A 17,428-nucleotide genomic window follows, 5' to 3' on the forward strand; every position below is an offset into this window, starting at 1 on the left:
TAATGATTCGCTTGGAGAGCGTGTCGGTAGATTTTTTGGCAATTATTCTGCAGAACAAAAAATTTCATTAAATGCATTTAACCCTGTTATATGGTAAGAGATATAGCTACATTTGTCTGAAATTGAATATAACTATTTCTACTTATTATTATTTTTTTTCAACAAACAGTTCAACCCTTGATGCTCCTTCATGTTACGCCGACTCAAACAAACAGACTAGCATACATCAGTTAGAACCTGAATTGGTTTTTGATCTTCCTGTACTAAGATCACTCTTATCGGAAACTTGTAATACTTTTGTAGAACTGCAACATGCAATCAAGAACACCGATATGGTAGTTAATTATAAAAAAATTTCCATAATTTATCGATCATCGATTCGAGCATGTTTAGAAAACTTGCAACATCTTGTTTTACAACAAGGCATAAGTAAATCTGAGGACAATGAAAAATACCAAAACTTAATGACGGTTCTCTATAGCGTAGAATGCATATGGCATTTGTGTGAAAAAGTTTTTCTTCTTAATACAAATGATAGTTGTATAGTACATCAATTGCTAGAATGGGTACGTTTTCATTTCCCAATGAGCGAACAAAACGCTATTGAAATGATCCAAGCTGCTGAAGAAGTGCATACAGATGAAAATTATTGGTATGTCGTTAAGGATTTAATAATGAAAGGTCAAATAGATGTTGCAAGAGCATTATTACGAATGCATTTAGCAGCAGATACTCCATGTTTTCATGAAACCGACCGAATTTTAAGCAGCATACCAGTTCTTAATGCATATAATGGATTGTCGATACAAAAGTTTCGCACTACTTGGAACCATTGGGTTATAACTATTGAAAACAAACTACAATCTGGACTTTTTTCTGCAGAGCCTGACCTCGAGGGAGTTGTTCGTTTGATAATTGGAGAATCAAATGCTTGGAAAGATGTTTGCAAGACTTCAAAGTGTTGGTATGAATATTTTCCTGGCTATTTATTTTATACTGAGCCAACATGCAGAGACTTTGAGTTACCACATTATGTTAACACATGGTTGACACAATGGTTAAGCGTTCAAGGATTCGGTAGGACAGCACATTTGAAACATTTGGATCGAGTAATACATAGTGTGATGGAAAACAATCTCCATCAGGTATTACATGATGTACAAAACATTGGCGACAATAAGTGGGTAGTAACGCATTTGACTGATTTATTATTTCACGCTGGAAAATTAAAAGGTTTAGGTGATGATTCCATGAGCATTAACGCATTCCGAGATAATTTGATTTTTAATTTCGGTAAAGATCTTATGTCGCGCCGTAGCTTTTGGAAATTTGGACTTAATTATTTAGAGTTCTGCAAAGACGGACCCGTTGCAAGAGAATTATTGCTTGTTCGTGTACCTTTTAACAAGGATACTGAAGCCTTGAAACTTATTTCAATAGCAAAACAGATACAAGCACGAGGAGTCGAACAGCAAATTTGCCGTGTATTGGTATTAAAGTATATCTCCCATGCACGTTATGGAAATGCTTTACACTGGGCTTTAAGATCTAATGATACATTCTATATTCAAGTTGTTGTTGATTATTTTCTAAAACACTACACGGAAACAGGTGAAATGATGTGTCCTGATATTCTTTCATGTATAGGTTCACGTATGCTTATTTCTCCAAGACTAATGTTTCTTATAAAATATTACGAATTTCATCAATGTTATCGTGACAGAGCTTTTAGTCAAGCTGGTGAAATTCTCATTAATTTATTAGATTCGAACGTAACACCAAAATTCTTTTGGTCCAGTCTTTTAGCAGACACAATACCATTATTAGAATTTAAAGAACCTATTATTCCATCCAAAGAAACTCTTATAATTTTACAACATTTGCAAAATGATTTGATTCCATTTATTGATATAGAAAAACAATGTATGATTTCAAAAGCAGATCCGATAACTGGCACTTCATATGAACGAAAAGAAGATCTTATACAATTGTTAAGATTGAGTTGTGCTCGAAATCTTAGCAGAGCTTTAATAATAGAAAATACTTTGAGTTCCTAGCTGAATGTATGTATAAAACAATAAAAAGAAAAAAATGTCATGAATAAAAGAAAATGCTTTATTTAAGTTCCTCTAAGACTTTTTCTGTTACCACGTTTGTTAACAGAAGAAGAGCTTACACTGTTTTTTTCGATTATTTCTTTATCTCTCCATCCATCCATGGTAATTTTGATAATTGAAATACTTTCTGCCATCATTTCTTTCGCCTGTTGGTTCATAGTGGAATTTGGTGCAGTAATCAGCATTATATTGGTACACATAAGCATTATGTCACGTTGAAATTCATTCGTTGTCTTTATTATACCAGATTCGATATGTTTCTTGATTGTTGACATATCCATCGGTCGTATAATTAGATCCTTGTACCTTTTTTCTTGCGAGTCTTTTGTTGATAAGAAGCTAAACACTGCTGCATTTTTATGGGAACTAATTCTTCCATAAGCCAGAAGGATTAATTTTCGCCAAACTTTTTGTTCTTTATCTTCTACAATGGATGATGGGGATCCTGGAATTGGTGAGTCGCTCACTGGTGTTGAATATCTGCGCCTAGTGCGGGGAGCATTGTCTGAATCATCATCTATCACTAACGGGCTGTCTGAACGGTCTGATTCTTGTTTGGCAGATCTTTCAAATTTTATTGGTGTTCCTGGTTCTTGTCGCTTTCGTGAATAATCACGACGTGCTCGAGTTCTATTATCGTCTTTCTCTAAAATATCTGTTTCCTCATCCGTGTCAGTATTTAGAGCTCTATTAGAAGTTTCTGAGGTAACCATTTCCTTAGCGTCTTCAAAGATCTCTTCGTCTTCCGATGAGACCTTTTTATCAGATGTTTTTAAATTTAATGTCAACATTTCATCAACTGATGAATCTTCTAACTCTGTTTTAATTATAGGAATCGTCCTAGGAAGTGGTTTGTCTTCAAATTCTAAATCCATTTTTTCTTCTGTTTCTGTTTTTATGAAACAATCATTTTTTTCAATTTCATTATTTTCAGAGTTGTTTACAAGTTCAGTTGTCTTTCTATTCAACAAATTTTTATCATTTGTTTGGTGGTTTGTTGAGTAATTAATGTCTAAAATAGAATTCTCTCCAGTATTTGCTTCATTTTTATCGTTGCTGTTTTCTTTTGAAACATTCTAAAATTTGTTAGTTGTTTAAAATTATTAGTTGTTAAAAATATTTATTATAATAAATCTGTAAGTATACCTGATGAGTATGACTTTGAGCTTTTTTTGCATCCTGCATATCTTTTTGAATAACTTTCAAAGGTAAATCATCTTCCATGTTTGAATCTTCCGGTGATATACTTATAATATCTGTAGTTAAAGGGTTCAATTCTGCGCTATCTTTTTTGTGTTGTTCTCCCATTAATGTTTTTAATGTTGCTGCATCTTTTTTATTTTGTTCTTCCATTAATGTTTCATGCTTGAGTTGATCGAAAGTATCCAATTTACTAGTTTGTTGGTTTTGTTGGGCTTCTGCTTGTTCCATCACCTCATTAAGTATTTCTTCTTCTTCTAAGAGCTCAGGGTTTAAAAGAGTATTATTTTCAGTCAGAATATCTGCAAGCTCATCGATGTTATCAGGAATGAGGCCTTTAAATACTTCCATTAATTGTTCATCGTCTTTTGTATCATTTACATTGTCAGTACTTTCAACGCTTGACATGTGTTCTGGAAAAATTTCAAGACGATGGTGATGATCATCAGATTGCTGTAAATTTTGAGTTTGGTGACCGTCTGTTGAATTATTTTCAACAACTTTATTGTTATCAAGCAACATTGAAAGAGTAGATTGCGTAACAGTTAACTGTGATGCTGAAACATAGGATTCAGGTGTGTTGCTATTTGTTGTTTCTGTATTTGTGTGCATTAAATTTGGATGTGAAGCATTTACATTAGAGGTCGACGAAGAAGACTTAAGTAAGGATGTTAATAGTGGTGACTGTCCAGTTGAATTTCGTGAGTAGCTTTCATCTGACTCAATTGATTCATCATTCCTTTGCTTTTGATGTTTGTTAAGTAGAGTTGCGTTTTTTAACATGATTCCAGGGCGCCAAGCACGCTCGATTTCAATTTTCCTTTGTTCTCGCTTTCGCAAAAATTCTGCATGATTAGCCTTTTCTACTTCCTGTTGTTTCTTTTCGTCTTCGATTTGAGCAGCCATTCCACGAATTTGATCATCACTTACATGTGGACTTTGTAACAATATTATTTCGTCTCGTAATTTTTGGAACTGTTTTTGTTCTTCCAACATTATTTCTTGCAATTCCACGATTCTTTCTTGTGTCAATTTTCGCACAATAGACTCCCCGGGTGTTTCTACTGGGGTACTGCTATCCCTCTCAGACAATGTACGCTTTTTACGTTTCGGTGTTTCCACATTTTCTAAGAGCTTTCCGTACTGAGCCGCACAAGACTTCTGTGAGAACCAATCTGCTGGCCGAGATGCATCTCCCAAGCTTTTCAGGGAACGACTAACGGACATCCAGTTTTGATCGCCGCTACATAACACGGCACTAGCTAAGCCTAATTTTTCTTTGATTGACCAATCATCTAAAGGAACACGCTTAAGTTGTAAACGTTCTTGTATTGAAGCAGATGTAGAAGCCATGTGTAATTATATATCCTTCCAAAATATTACAATTTGTGCAATACACAAAAATGTAAACTTATATATATATGTATTCAAAATGTCAATATAGAAAATATTTAATAAATAATATTAATTTGGACGCTTTGCTTAGAATGACAGATGACAGGTGACAGATTACCCACTAAACAAACATAATATTATTTTAATAAGTCATTTGAACTATTTGTTTGAATGTATTTGTTTATTTGTATTGAGAAGAATAAACTTTTATTCGCAATGATTATTAAGTAAGATTTAACTAAAAATAAATATTTCAAGTCATTCCTATTTCATGAATATAGTGCATGCTCATAGTTTTTTTTTTAAATTTAAATATTTAGTAAATTCGTGAAATTGAGTAATTTAAAATTAACCAATCAGCTCAACTTTTCAATGTTATTTCGCAAAGTGCACTAGGAGAAAGTATAGTTAAATATTAAATAAATATTATTTAGTTTTTAAATACACATTTGAGAACAAATTTAAATATAAGAATCTTAGAAAGATAATTTTTATAAATATTGCTGAGTAATTTATCTTATTTTGCATTATAACGTACAATAACTTTATATTTGATATTTATATAAAAAATTATTGTTTGATAAAATGGCTAAAAAAATTAAACAAGAATTGCTGGAAACTGGTGAGACATTACATTGCTGCCCTCAATGTCCATTTAAATCCGAAAGACTAAAAACTACAAAAGTTCACATGCTCCGTCATTCAGAAGAGTTTACTTGTAAAAAATGTAAAAAATCATATAGATCGGAAAAGGATTTGAGAAGCCACATGAAAAATATTCACAAAGATTCAGAAATGTATGCAAAACAGCTGATGAAGAAAGAACAACAGAGTGAGGTCATGAAACTACAAAAAAATAGCCTTAGACATCGCCAAGAATTGCATAGTGGCAAATTCCGTTGTAATTACTGTGAATACACAACAGATCGTCAAATACTTTTAAATCAGCATTGTAAATATCACATGAACTCCTCCGTAATAAAACACTTGTGTCCAGCGTGTTTCAAACCATTCCCCTCTCCTTACCACGTTAAGAGACATATCCATTATAATCATCCCGATACAATATACTCATTAATAAAACTTGAACCAAAAAAAACAGAAGGAGTTACACTAAAAAAAAATACGAGGAAAAAAAATATAATTGAGTCATCACGGGTATTTTTTATTAAATATTTATTAAGAAAATAATGTTTTCAATGTGTGACTCTTACAGGAATCAATAAAATCAAAGGTAATGAGGACAAATGAAACTAAGAGCGAAGCGGTCTACCTCAATACTGAAAAACACTCGAAGAATGTCTACCAATGTGCCAATTGTAAATATAATACAACACAAAAAAACCATCTGAGGCAACATATGACTTATCACAGCTCAAAACACCTTTGTGAAATTTGTAAAAAAGCATTTCCGTGTTCAAAAAGACTACAATTACATGTGGAGCGTATTCATTCGAAGGAAATATTAGAGAAAAGTGAAAGTGTCTTACAAAAAAAATCTCTGACAAGCTTATGGGGTTTTGATTTAAGTGATTTTGGTATAGATGCCATAGTACTTAACGATGAAATAGAGCAAAATGCAATTACCAACTCTCCAAATATATTTCCGCCAGATTTCAATATTCAAACAGAATTGCCCTCTGAAATTGAAAATCCTTATTCTTGCCCATTTTGCTCATATCGCGGTAAGAAAAAAAGAAATTTGGATTCACACATGGTTTATCACACAGACAAATTTAAATGCAATACTTGTTCAAAGCGTCATCCAACTTTATATCACTTGAACCGTCATATTCGATTAGTGCATTTTGGAGGTTCTGTAGAAAATTTTACTGAACGTACTAAGGAAATTGATATCAATAAACAATATGAATATAGTCTTCCGTTCAATCTAACACATTTAATGACTGTTGAAGCAACTGAAGACATTAATGGTACTATCAAACTTGAACCAAATTCTGACTATGAAAATGAAAAACATCAAGTTTTTGTACAACACAAAAATTCTATTTCAATAAAAAAAAATGAACGATATTTTTCACCAAAAAATTATTTTGAAACTAGTTTGAAAAATGAAATCCAATATTTTGTCGAAAATGATGGAAAGAAAATCTTTTTTTGTTCAGACTGTCCATATCAAAATGCAAAAAAACAAAATGTTAAGCAACATAAAAAGATCCACACACTTCAATATGCTTGCCACAATTGTGGCAAAGGACATACAACGTCATATCATCTGAAAAGACATATAAGTAATTGCCAAAACTAACAAAAATAAAATAATTTAGGATAGATGAACACGCAACGACCTTTTAAAATCATTTAAAGTTTATTTTACATCTTGAATAATTTCTTACAATATACGATTTTTGAAATAGTTAAATTTATAAAAATACATACGTTAGTCTTTAAATTAAATTTATTTTTATAAATTAGAATAATATATTATAAAATTATAAATGAAATACAAATAAAAGTAAAAAGTAAATGTAAAACCTCTATTAGACCAGTTGTTTGTAAAATATGTCATTATCCATGTTATATCAGGCTGTTTTGTTATTGAAATTTCGCAACTAATAATTTGAAAAAAAAAATATTAGTACAATTAATTTTTATATTTATTTATTGTTATAGACAATACAGATAATTTTTATATAATGGAAAAATAAATTTATTGATTAAACACATTCAGAGGAAAAATTTTCTTTTATATTAAGTATTCTTAACGTATTTATTTACTTTTTTTTGGCAACTGGATTGATTCAAAAATAAATCCATTAATTAATAATTACATACTAATTTTTTTATGATTATTATATTTTATTATATATATTTTTTTTTTAGTTTTTACTTGTACATATCAATATTATTATATTATAAAAAAATTAGTAAGACTGCTCCAAATGAAAATCAAAAACAAAGTCCGATGCCCCAAAAGAAGTTTAAAATTTCATGAAAAATTACCGTTTTTGTGTATTTTAATAATTTTTCAAGAAATTTTGAATTTTTAATCTTTACTAATTTTCTCCTGTAAAAATATTTTTCAAATTTTGTTTTCTTTTTTTAATTTCTAATATGAAATATTATTTATATTTTTTTTAATTTAATAATAATTTCTTTATTGGCGTATTCTATTTTTTTACATGTTAATGTATCGCCGTGGGCAATCAACAAATTAGTATGAAATATTTTGAAATCTATTTTAAATTAAATTTATTTTTAATTAAAAAATCTCGATGTTCGAAGTAGTTACGAAGTATCGAAAAAAATTACCTATTTAACGTTCGAAAATTGTTTAAATTATGTCATTTTGTATGAAAATAGTATTTCTAAACATTTTTTATTTTGTTCCTTTTGTTTTTTTTTTTTTAATTTTGGACTTTGTTTTTGATTTTCATTTAGAGTGGCGAAAAAATGAAAAAAAATGTAATACGTTTTAAAATATCATAAATATATTTATATTTTTGTTGCTTATTTCGATAGTCTTATATGTTTAATGTAATTTATAAAGGTAATAAATACGATACACAAATACCTTTTACCATTTATCCTATTTTAGCATATCTTGGAACAAAGTCATTTGCAATCCAAAAGTCACATACAGCCCAATTTTCTTTTAATAATGGATCTTGTCCTATGTCTAATATTTTTTTGCGACCGTCAGTTTGGGGTACAGAACCATGAGATACAAAGTAATAAAATACTTGCTGAATACTTGACATATAACGCCGTTGCTCTACAGTAATTGGCTCGTATCGACCCAAAATAGCTTCAATATCAGCCTTATCATCAGCTATATTAATTGGTCCTCCAGTTTGAGTAACTACATAAAAGGTTGATTGGGGAAGGGCACGATGAAGTTGTAGTAATGGACAAACAGTACGAATATCAGAAATAATTGAAACAAGACCTTGGTACGTATCATTGTATCGTTTAAAAACCTCTTCTGTTAAACCTTTTGCTCCTATTTGACTTTCTGCAACATGTTTTCGTACTTGAGCAGAAGTCCAATTTGTATATTTTTCAAAAAGAGTATTTGAATGGCTCTCGTGAATGGTAGTTCCTATAACAACTTTCGGTTGACGAAAATCTGATGATTTCCAAACATCAGATGGATGTTGAGATAAGATATCACCATCCAAAACAAGCCACTCATGCTGAGAATCAACAGATTCAGAGGGAAAAGGCAGGTCCGTAGCGACGTATCGCCATTCATCAGGTGTTGCTTCAAGTAGATCTTCGTCATCTTTTCTTCGGAGACATTCAGTATCCGAGCAGTTTATCTTATTGAGGTACTGAGCATTGTCTTTTTCGCTCTCTGACAAAGATTTACCAGGAAATTTGACAGCACCTGATGAAATCCAAACACGGTTATACAATCCTTTAGTCTTATTTGAAGACATCAATGCAGTTACTAAAGTAGCACCCGTCTTATAACCAAATAAAGTAACCGAGTTTGGATCACCCCCAAAATGGACAATATTCATTGAAATCCATTTAAGTGCCACTATTATATCAGACAAAGCGTAGTTTCCGGAAGTTGGTGGATGGGTACTTTCAGATAATTGTTTTAAAGATAAAAATCCAAAAATACCAAGTCGGAAGTTTGGTCTTACAAATACTACATCACGTGCCCTTGCATATCGGGCAGATGGCCTCAACTTTCCCGGAGAGTCTCCCGTATATGAATCTGCTCCAATAAGGACTATCACCGGAAGTGGGTTATCATAACGAACATGGGGAGTGATTATATCTAATGTTAAACAGTCTTCGATACCATCCAATGAATTGTTTGAATATATTTGCCAACAAGTTGGCGTTGCATTGTGAGCCTTGAATGTTCCATTCCAGCAGTAATCTATATTATCAATAAGCTCAGCATGGCGCCACCTATTATCTAACAAAGGAGGAATAGCATACGGTATCCCGCGGAAAGCAAATGAACTATCTTCCAGCAAGCCTTCTACATTACCACAACCAGTGACGGCCTCAACGTACTTTCCATCTCTAATTGGTGCAGCTTTACTTGCCAGTTTTCCAGACAACGCGAAAATAAGGATGAACATAACTAATGAGAGAAACAATAAAATTCCACCTACGATGGCAAGATCATCTGTTATGAAAACAAAGATAATTAAAACATGGAATATCTAAAACATCTCACTATTCGTACCCATTGAGCATCGATAATTTTGGACTCGTTCGAGAACTGTTCGTTTTGGTCTATCTTGCTCTGCTTCAGCTGCCTTTTCCGCTTCCTTCAACATAATTGTATCCATTTTCCTTCCGTCTTTAGCGCAAGATATATTGGTATCCTTGTTCAATGCATCACCGTTACTGTTATCCTTTTGCGAATCGTCTAATGTTTCCATAGAAGCAAGTCCAGCTTTGTTGTTTAGCCCGTCCCCTAATTCGATATCATTTTGGTTTGATTTTTTCAGTCTTTTTGGTATTAAATTTCCCAAGGTAGAAAGCTTCATTGTTTCCAATAAACTTTGCTTGCTCTTAGAATCATTTAATTTGTTTTCTTCTGAAATTTCATGAAGATAAATATACATATATGTATTTACTTGAAAGTTATTCTACATAGTGCATTCCATTCTAAAAAAATATCAAAATAACGGTTTGAGCTTTTTAAAACTGAATTGTTAGGCCCATCAAAAAACAAGAAACTTTTGCTTTCGCATTTTTTTTTTCTTATTAGGCTTTAAAGTATTATGATAGTTTTAAAATTTTTTGATCGCAAAATATAGGCAAAATACGTGTAGCGCGTAACATTTTAATTTTAATTTTCTTTTTCCCGACAGGATTAATTGTCGTCTCCAGTACATCAATTTGTCCATGAAACATATGAAAATGAAGTGAAAAAAAATTTCGGCATACCAAAATTTTCTTATTTTTTGATGGATATCAAAATCAGATCACGATAAGATAATCAGATTTTGATTTTTAAAGTCCTGGATTTTGATATTTTCTAATATATAAATATGATGTAATCTAATATATAAACATGATAAAGAAATTCAATTTACCTCCAATTTTTTCTACGTCTAATTTGTTTTCATTAGTTTCACTGTTTTTCGCATTTTTTGTGAACATGTTGTCAAATCTATATTTGATATTATCAAAAAAACATTTTTTTCTTACTTCTGTGCAGTCACTACCGATATTTCTTTGTATGTCTTTAGATAATAATTCATTTTCGGTACCAATCTCATCGGTTTTATTTTTATCCTTGCTCTTAGTAAAAAAACCTGGTATTTTGATGCCTCCTACAGGTATCTTTTTCGGTTTCACCTCTCGTTCCGCAACCCTCAACTTTGTCTTTGGTTCACATGCGTCAGTTTTTTCGTCAATCTCTTCACTAACAATCTCTTCATTTTCTATTTGTTGTACCAAAGCTTCATTTTTTTTATCAAGTGAAATCGATTTATGTATTTCATCATTATTTAGTAATTGATCAGTTTCATTTGATTCTACTGTTGCAGATTGTTTCAAATTTGTTTCTTTATCACCAGTTTCTCCCATTTTGTTCTAAAATGAAATATTATTCAATACAAATTGAAACCAAACGAAGAAAATAATTCAATTACTTAGGCAGATACAATAATTCTAAATGTTTCAGGTTTCATAGACCTTCTGAACATTAGGTAGGATGTATATCGAGTATCTTACAGAGCAAAAAAGTATAATTTTCTTAAGGATTCTATATTTTTTTCAATCAATTTTTAAAATAAGGAGGGATGAATATTTTTTTTTTCTCAAAATTGATAATTTTTCACAAAAAAAAAATTAAAAATGTATGAAAAATTGAATTTTAAACTGATTCTAACGGAAATTTTGACTATTTTCAAAAAATTTAGGTCAAAAATGTACTGAAATTTGAAATATTTCTTACATTATAGATATTCGATACCACCTGGGATTTTCAGAAAAATTTAGGTGGGAGGAAACCTGAAACATTTAGGACACTTGTTTTTGCCTTATATCACTAAAATATTTGAATACCAGCATGTTAGTATGATAATAAATAATTCTTTGCTGATAATTGATGTATTAAATCAATATTTTTTTAATATTATTTTTTTATAACTTCGTGATTTTGTGATAACTTCGAATTATGTTTTATTTGTATTATTTATATACTGATCATAATTCAATACTTATATTTTTAATCATGAGAATTTATTTTATGATTCAAAATTATGTTTCAAGTTTATTTTATGTTTTAAAATATTTCAATTATTCTCGAGTAAAAGTCGTTGATTAATGCAATTATTTGAATAACGCCAAAACCGTTATCAACCACGCATCAATAAAAAGATTCATATATCAAAAGAAAAATATATTCAGCATAGGGTAAACAAATCTAGAAGATTTAAATAACAAAAAAAACATAGTTTTCTATGTTAAATGCAGTTTTCTTAGTGATTTAGTAGGGGTTGTAATATTGTTTCATGTGTAATGGTATTTGTTAACGAAACTTAACGAACAATTGAGCATCAGTTGCGTTGATACAAAGTAAAACATAAAAAATACGAATTGGAATTAAACCAATAAAAATATTAATAATTTCTGATATAATTTGTTTTGTTTTCAATTTAATTTTTAAATCAAAGTTTTAATCATTCTTCTAATAATTTTTTATAGCTAAACTTCACTAGCTAAACTTTTTTTACTTAAACTTTTATTTATACATTTATACTTACATTTTTATTTATTCTTTTTTTAAAATAAAAATAACAGATAAATAGTTAATTTAATTTTATCTAAAACAAATTTCAAGATAGTATTTACAACGTTTATAAAATTTAATTCAACGAGTATGAGCGCACGCACAATAATGGCGTCATTTTATCCTTTAACTGTCAATTTAGTTAGACAAAAAAATTTAAACAAATGTTTAAAGAATACCTCTAAGAATAATTTAATATTTACATACAGTACGAGTAAATAATTTGAAAGTAAATGTAAATTTGAATGATAAAAATAAGTTTTTATTTATTAAAATAGTTTAATTATATACGTTCAAATTACCTATGAAATAATTGATAATTTTCCTTTTTTTGTTATATCGTGAACTGAAATATCTTTTTCTTGCCTTTTTGATTTTTTTTCACTTTTTATTTAAAATATTTAAAGGAGTCTTTTACACAGCAAACCAAACTTTAAATTTTTATAATCTTCGTTTTTAATAATTTTCGAAGTTCCTTTCAGAATAACGACCAAACAAATACTAAAGTTGTAAGCATGTAAACTATGTGCATATTTGTATATATTGTTATAATCGACATTGAGTATGATTATATTTGTATGTTATGCTATACAAACTTGACGAAAATGGAATACATACGTATTTGTTTCAAAGCACCGGCTTCTGAAATCATGCGCATTTTTTTATTTATCATTATTCTATTTTTTTTTATAAGTTTTAAAATGATATTAAAGTGTGCTAACATTTTATATTCTTATTTATATTTATACGAATTTTCTTACATCTTTTTTTTCAATAGATTGATTAATAAACAAATTTTAATAATTAGTGTACACAAAATATTAATACTACATAAGTAAATAATTTACTTATGTGTTCCCAATTAAAGGGTCAATGTGATAAATCGCGAAGATCTCCAATTAATTTCACACATATGTTTATAAATAATATCTCAACATTACGTCATTTTTATTCCTAATGATTTAGATAAATATTCGTACACAACATAACTAATAGAAACTGCTGGCAAAACTTTGATGAAATTCGGCAATATCCCTCGATAAAGACCTGTTATTCCTTCTGTCTTAATGATATGCTTAAATGCAGCTGTCATTTTACTATCTGAAAGATTTCCGTTTGAAATTTGAGGTGAAGATGAAAAAAAACGAGCTTGTAAACGTGTTCGGACCAAGGCTAGAGGATAAGTACCCATTATTGCTAAAGTACTGGATGTGCCTCCACAAAGTAATAGAACCCAAATCCTCGGTTCGGTCTTAGTGTTATGGACATATTTACGTTTCAATGTTTCATAAACACATAAATCAATGCCAGCGTACGGTAATATGCCTAGCATATTTGGAATATAACCTCTGTAAAAACTCAAAAAGCCTTCTTGGGTATACATTTTTATCACTGCATCAATTATGCTTGAGTATTGTCCGGTTTTACTAAGTGTTAATCTGGTTTTCAGAACCTCTAACGGATAAATTATAGTTTGACTGACTCCACCTGCAATTGAACCTGCTAAAAAACGTTCTGACATATTCATATATCTGTTTTGATCTCCACGTATCAAACGTTTCATATGTTCATAAATCGAAAATTTTATCGCACTTTCTGGTGCTATTTTTAACACATTTATGCCATTTCCACGCCAAAAACTTTTTATTCCTCCTTCCTTATACATGTAACCGAAGCATTCAAAGATTCTCCGTTTTGAAGTTTGGACCTACGTAGTATTTGGATTGATAAATTAATCAATGTATTTTAATAAGTTTCATAACATACTTGTAAAAAAACTTTTAGACGATCTAATGGAGCTGTGCAGCTACGGCTAATAGCTCCAGCAAATCCACCTGCTACAAGATGTTTCCACCACACTCCAGTTTGTATTTCTGTTTTAGATAAATCACTCACAAGCTCCAAATTGTCGTCACCATCCAAGTACTGAAAATTTAAAAATTATGTTGAATACTTATTCTTGATATCAGTACATTTAGGTTAAGAAAATATGTCCTTTAAAAATATTTATATCTATTATCACATCTTTATTAAATTTGTATTTATTTTTTAATCCAATCAAAAAGTTACTAACTCTTATAACTATTTCAACATAAAAATCACTGTCCAACATATCCATCGGCCCTATTTATATTAAGGTGATCAATTCTTATGTCTATTCATAAAATTTAAACATCATCGAGCAAAAAGATTTTTTTCAATAACAAAATCAAAAATATTGCATAAGAACTTCTGAAATGAGTTTCATATACACTGTATTTACATATGTTAGTTAAAAATAAGTTGTATAGCAAACATCAAGAAGAACATATTTTAACTTAGGTGCTTTCCATTTAGGTACAAAACAAGACCTTTTTCATATTACATAATTTGATACTATATAGATAAAAAATAATAGAAATTATAAAATGCCGCGTTAAAAAAATAAAACACGTTGATAAAACATGTGTTACTCTCAAAAAATCTCAGCTGTTGCTATGCTAAATATTTCAACGTATTTGTGGGAGAAGTTTACAATATGTAAATTAATATAAAATAATAACAATCTTCATTCTTTTTTGTATATTTTTTTTATTGTTTAATTATATACACTTACGCTAAGTCTCTTTTTCAATTTATTAAAAAGTATCACATAATCTTCTAATAAAGGACCGTGAAAATGAATTTGTTGTGTCAATGTGTATGACATTGTTATTTCGTGATTTTGTTTTTAATTTTTAATTATCAAGGTAATAAATAATATTCTTAGTACAAAATATAAATGATCATCATCAAAATTCTTCTATTTTTACAAATATTTTAAATATTATTAATTATTAATTTGTAATAAAATTAAGGATTTTGAAAGAGATACGTCTTGTTTCGAGCTTTTATATTTTTCAACTAAAATTATCTCTAATAATAATTACATTATATACCTATATAACGTTTATTATTCTTTATTGCTAAATACTTAATCTACTTAATATCAGCTGAGTTTGCCATATGTTTATTGATAAATATTTACATACCTACTACTACATGCTTATTAACGTCAAATAATTCTTTAGCGCATTTAAATATATGATTGAAGTAAAAAAAAGCTTTAAATTGTTTTTATGTTTGATCCTTCAGTATACACATTTATTTGGAGCACTTCATTCTAAAAATACCAAAATTACGGACTTTAAATTTATTTATAAAACTCCGAATCTGGTTGTTTTATCTTGATATCCATCCGAAAATGATAAAGTTTTGCTTTGGCGACATTTATTTTAGCCTTATTTTAAAATAAAAAAAAAACACAAAAATTTGTTTCCAACCATATAGTAAAAATTGATATACTTGAGACTTCAAACAATCCTGGTGAACAAAAATTTTGAAATTATAAACTTGAAATTTTGACCTTTTTTCGCTACACGGGAAAATATTAAAATTAGGACAGAAAAATTTTCAAAATAAAAAAATGTTTGACGGAGCCTTTTATTTAGCTAATAAAAGTTGTTTTTTTAATTTTGTTCGAATGTTAACGTTAAACTGACTTAATTTAATGATAAACTCTCTAGTTTAAAATAACTGTAACTTTAACAATTTATGTTTAAACTATTCCAACTCAATTTTTTCCGTAAAATTTTACACTGGGACATATTTTGAGACATAATAAAATGACTTGACAGGTCGATTTAGTGAGTAATTTTTGCAAAGTCATTTATCGACATCGAAATCGACTTCAATTATAACCAAACTTTTGGACTGAAAATTTCAAACATGTATGGAGCATTAGATTTTATTAATACCGAAGTTAGCACGGGTGTAAGTAGTTAAATATCAAATATCAAATAAAAACTTTAAGAAATTGTTTTCCAGACAACAATTATGGCCGTCGAGTTCAAGGATGGCGTCATTATTGGAGCAGATTCACGAACAAGTATGGGAAACTATGTTGCTAATAGGGTCACCGACAAGCTGACAAAAATAACAGATAAGATATATTGTTGTCGGTCAGGATCAGCAGCTGATACTCAAGCGATTGCTGGTATTGTTGCCTACGCACTTAACTTTCAAGAAAATCAATCCGGAGAAGAGGCCCTTGTTTCTGAAGCAGCAACAGAAATGCGAAAATATTGTTATGATTATCGTGACTCATTAATGGCAGGAATTATTGTTGCTGGATATGACAAAAGATATGGGGGACAAGTTTATTCCATCCCCTTAGGAGGAATGTGTATTCGGCAAGCATGTACGATTGGAGGCTCAGGGTCATCATTTGTGTATGGTTTTATAAGAGAAAATTATCGTGAAGGGATGGAAAGAGAAGAATGTGTTGAATTTGTAAAGAAAAGTAAGTTTTTTTTGGAATACATTTTTTTTTATGTGATGTATATTCTTTTGATTACTTTAGCTGTTTTTCATGCCATGCATTTTGATGGAAGTTCGGGTGGGGTTTGTCGCATTGGAATCATCACAAAAGATGGCGTAGAACGTCGCGTATTTTTAGGTTCAGAGGACCCAGCCAATATTCCGACTGAAATAGAAATGCAGTCACCTCCCTCTGTTGATCTGAAAACTTAAACGAAAAAAATTGGGATCGAATTCTTTTAATGATGTTTTTTTTTGAATATAAATACATACTTATTTACATTAAATTTCTTATATTTTTTTTTCTTTATTTGAATAACATTGTTAGGAATTGAATAGGACAAAATCGGAGGGGGGGGGGGGTGACAAAAAATAGATATATTAAATTTATTCGCCTTAATGAAAAAGTAGAGTTCTTAGCCAAAACTGCTTATTTTTAGCTAAAAAATCATAAAAAAGCAGTTCAAAGAAAAGTTAACATTTTTAGGGGTGATGTACAGCCTAAAAGCCTTACACTGTACAACAAAAAAAAAGTACCCATTGCCTGGGTTCTGCCTGTGGCTGGCTTAAAGTAGGTCTCGAGCTGTTAACAAAACGGGCTCGATCTCCTCTGGTGCTTTGGACGTTTTTAAAGTTATGGCCA

The 17,428-nt window shown here is 29.9% G+C and overlaps 6 protein-coding genes across 9 annotated transcripts; 3 read left to right on the forward strand and 3 right to left on the reverse strand.

The window, feature by feature from the left end:
• Nucleotide 1: 1 nt before the first annotated feature.
• LOC134828753 (nuclear pore complex protein Nup75) lies at nucleotides 2-2,132 on the forward strand (the record flags this gene model as incomplete). Its single annotated transcript, XM_063841739.1, has 2 exons — nucleotides 2-93; nucleotides 170-2,132. Coding segments are annotated over 2 exons (1,980 nt in total), but the record flags the coding sequence as incomplete, so codon positions are not given.
• LOC134832895 (probable E3 ubiquitin-protein ligase bre1) lies at nucleotides 2,093-4,756 on the reverse strand. The gene is made up of 2 exons (XM_063847101.1): nucleotides 3,264-4,756; nucleotides 2,093-3,193 (listed from the first exon to the last, which is right to left on the reverse strand). The coding sequence occupies exons 1-2, from the start codon at nucleotides 4,668-4,670 to the stop codon at nucleotides 2,120-2,122; spliced, it is 2,481 nt and encodes an 826-aa protein (XP_063703171.1). The 5' UTR covers nucleotides 4,671-4,756; the 3' UTR covers nucleotides 2,093-2,119.
• Nucleotides 4,757-5,179: 423 nt separating this feature from the next.
• LOC134830897 (zinc finger protein 845-like) lies at nucleotides 5,180-7,277 on the forward strand. The gene is made up of 2 exons (XM_063844508.1): nucleotides 5,180-5,870; nucleotides 5,929-7,277. The coding sequence occupies exons 1-2, from the start codon at nucleotides 5,298-5,300 to the stop codon at nucleotides 6,979-6,981; spliced, it is 1,626 nt and encodes a 541-aa protein (XP_063700578.1). The 5' UTR covers nucleotides 5,180-5,297; the 3' UTR covers nucleotides 6,982-7,277.
• Nucleotides 7,278-7,989: 712 nt separating this feature from the next.
• Nucleotides 7,990-12,765, reverse strand: LOC134830016 (neurotactin). Of its 3 annotated transcripts, none has more exons than XM_063843359.1 (4): nucleotides 12,750-12,765; nucleotides 10,745-11,246; nucleotides 9,886-10,119; nucleotides 7,990-9,825 (listed from the first exon to the last, which is right to left on the reverse strand). In XM_063843359.1, exons 2-4 carry the CDS (start codon nucleotides 11,238-11,240, stop codon nucleotides 8,258-8,260), a joined length of 2,298 nt encoding a protein of 765 aa, XP_063699429.1. In that variant the 5' UTR covers nucleotides 11,241-11,246; nucleotides 12,750-12,765; the 3' UTR covers nucleotides 7,990-8,257. The 3 variants fall into 3 exon arrangements, with proteins under 3 accessions (XP_063699429.1, XP_063699428.1, XP_063699427.1); XM_063843358.1 differs by having other exon boundaries at nucleotides 7,990-9,807; nucleotides 9,886-10,242; XM_063843357.1 differs by having other exon boundaries at nucleotides 9,886-10,242.
• Nucleotides 12,479-15,188, reverse strand: LOC134830017 (mitochondrial adenyl nucleotide antiporter SLC25A25-like). 2 transcript variants are annotated; one of them, XM_063843361.1, is made up of 3 exons: nucleotides 14,522-15,002; nucleotides 14,215-14,373; nucleotides 12,479-14,155 (listed from the first exon to the last, which is right to left on the reverse strand). In XM_063843361.1, the coding sequence occupies exons 1-3, from the start codon at nucleotides 14,564-14,566 to the stop codon at nucleotides 13,385-13,387; spliced, it is 975 nt and encodes a 324-aa protein (XP_063699431.1). In that variant the 5' UTR covers nucleotides 14,567-15,002; the 3' UTR covers nucleotides 12,479-13,384. The 2 variants fall into 2 exon arrangements, with proteins under 2 accessions (XP_063699431.1, XP_063699430.1); XM_063843360.1 differs by lacking the exon at nucleotides 14,522-15,002 and adding an exon at nucleotides 15,044-15,188 and having other exon boundaries at nucleotides 12,480-14,155.
• An 891-nt stretch (nucleotides 15,189-16,079) lies between these two features.
• On the forward strand, nucleotides 16,080-17,072 carry LOC134832530 (proteasome subunit beta type-6). Its single transcript, XM_063846592.1, has 3 exons — nucleotides 16,080-16,239; nucleotides 16,294-16,768; nucleotides 16,829-17,072. Exons 1-3 carry the CDS (start codon nucleotides 16,195-16,197, stop codon nucleotides 16,996-16,998), a joined length of 690 nt encoding a protein of 229 aa, XP_063702662.1. The 5' UTR covers nucleotides 16,080-16,194; the 3' UTR covers nucleotides 16,999-17,072.
• Nucleotides 17,073-17,428: the final 356 nt, after the last annotated feature.

This window comes from Culicoides brevitarsis, chromosome 2, assembly GCF_036172545.1.
Source record: "Culicoides brevitarsis isolate CSIRO-B50_1 chromosome 2, AGI_CSIRO_Cbre_v1, whole genome shotgun sequence".
Classification (NCBI taxonomy): Eukaryota; Metazoa; Arthropoda; class Insecta; order Diptera; family Ceratopogonidae; genus Culicoides; species Culicoides brevitarsis.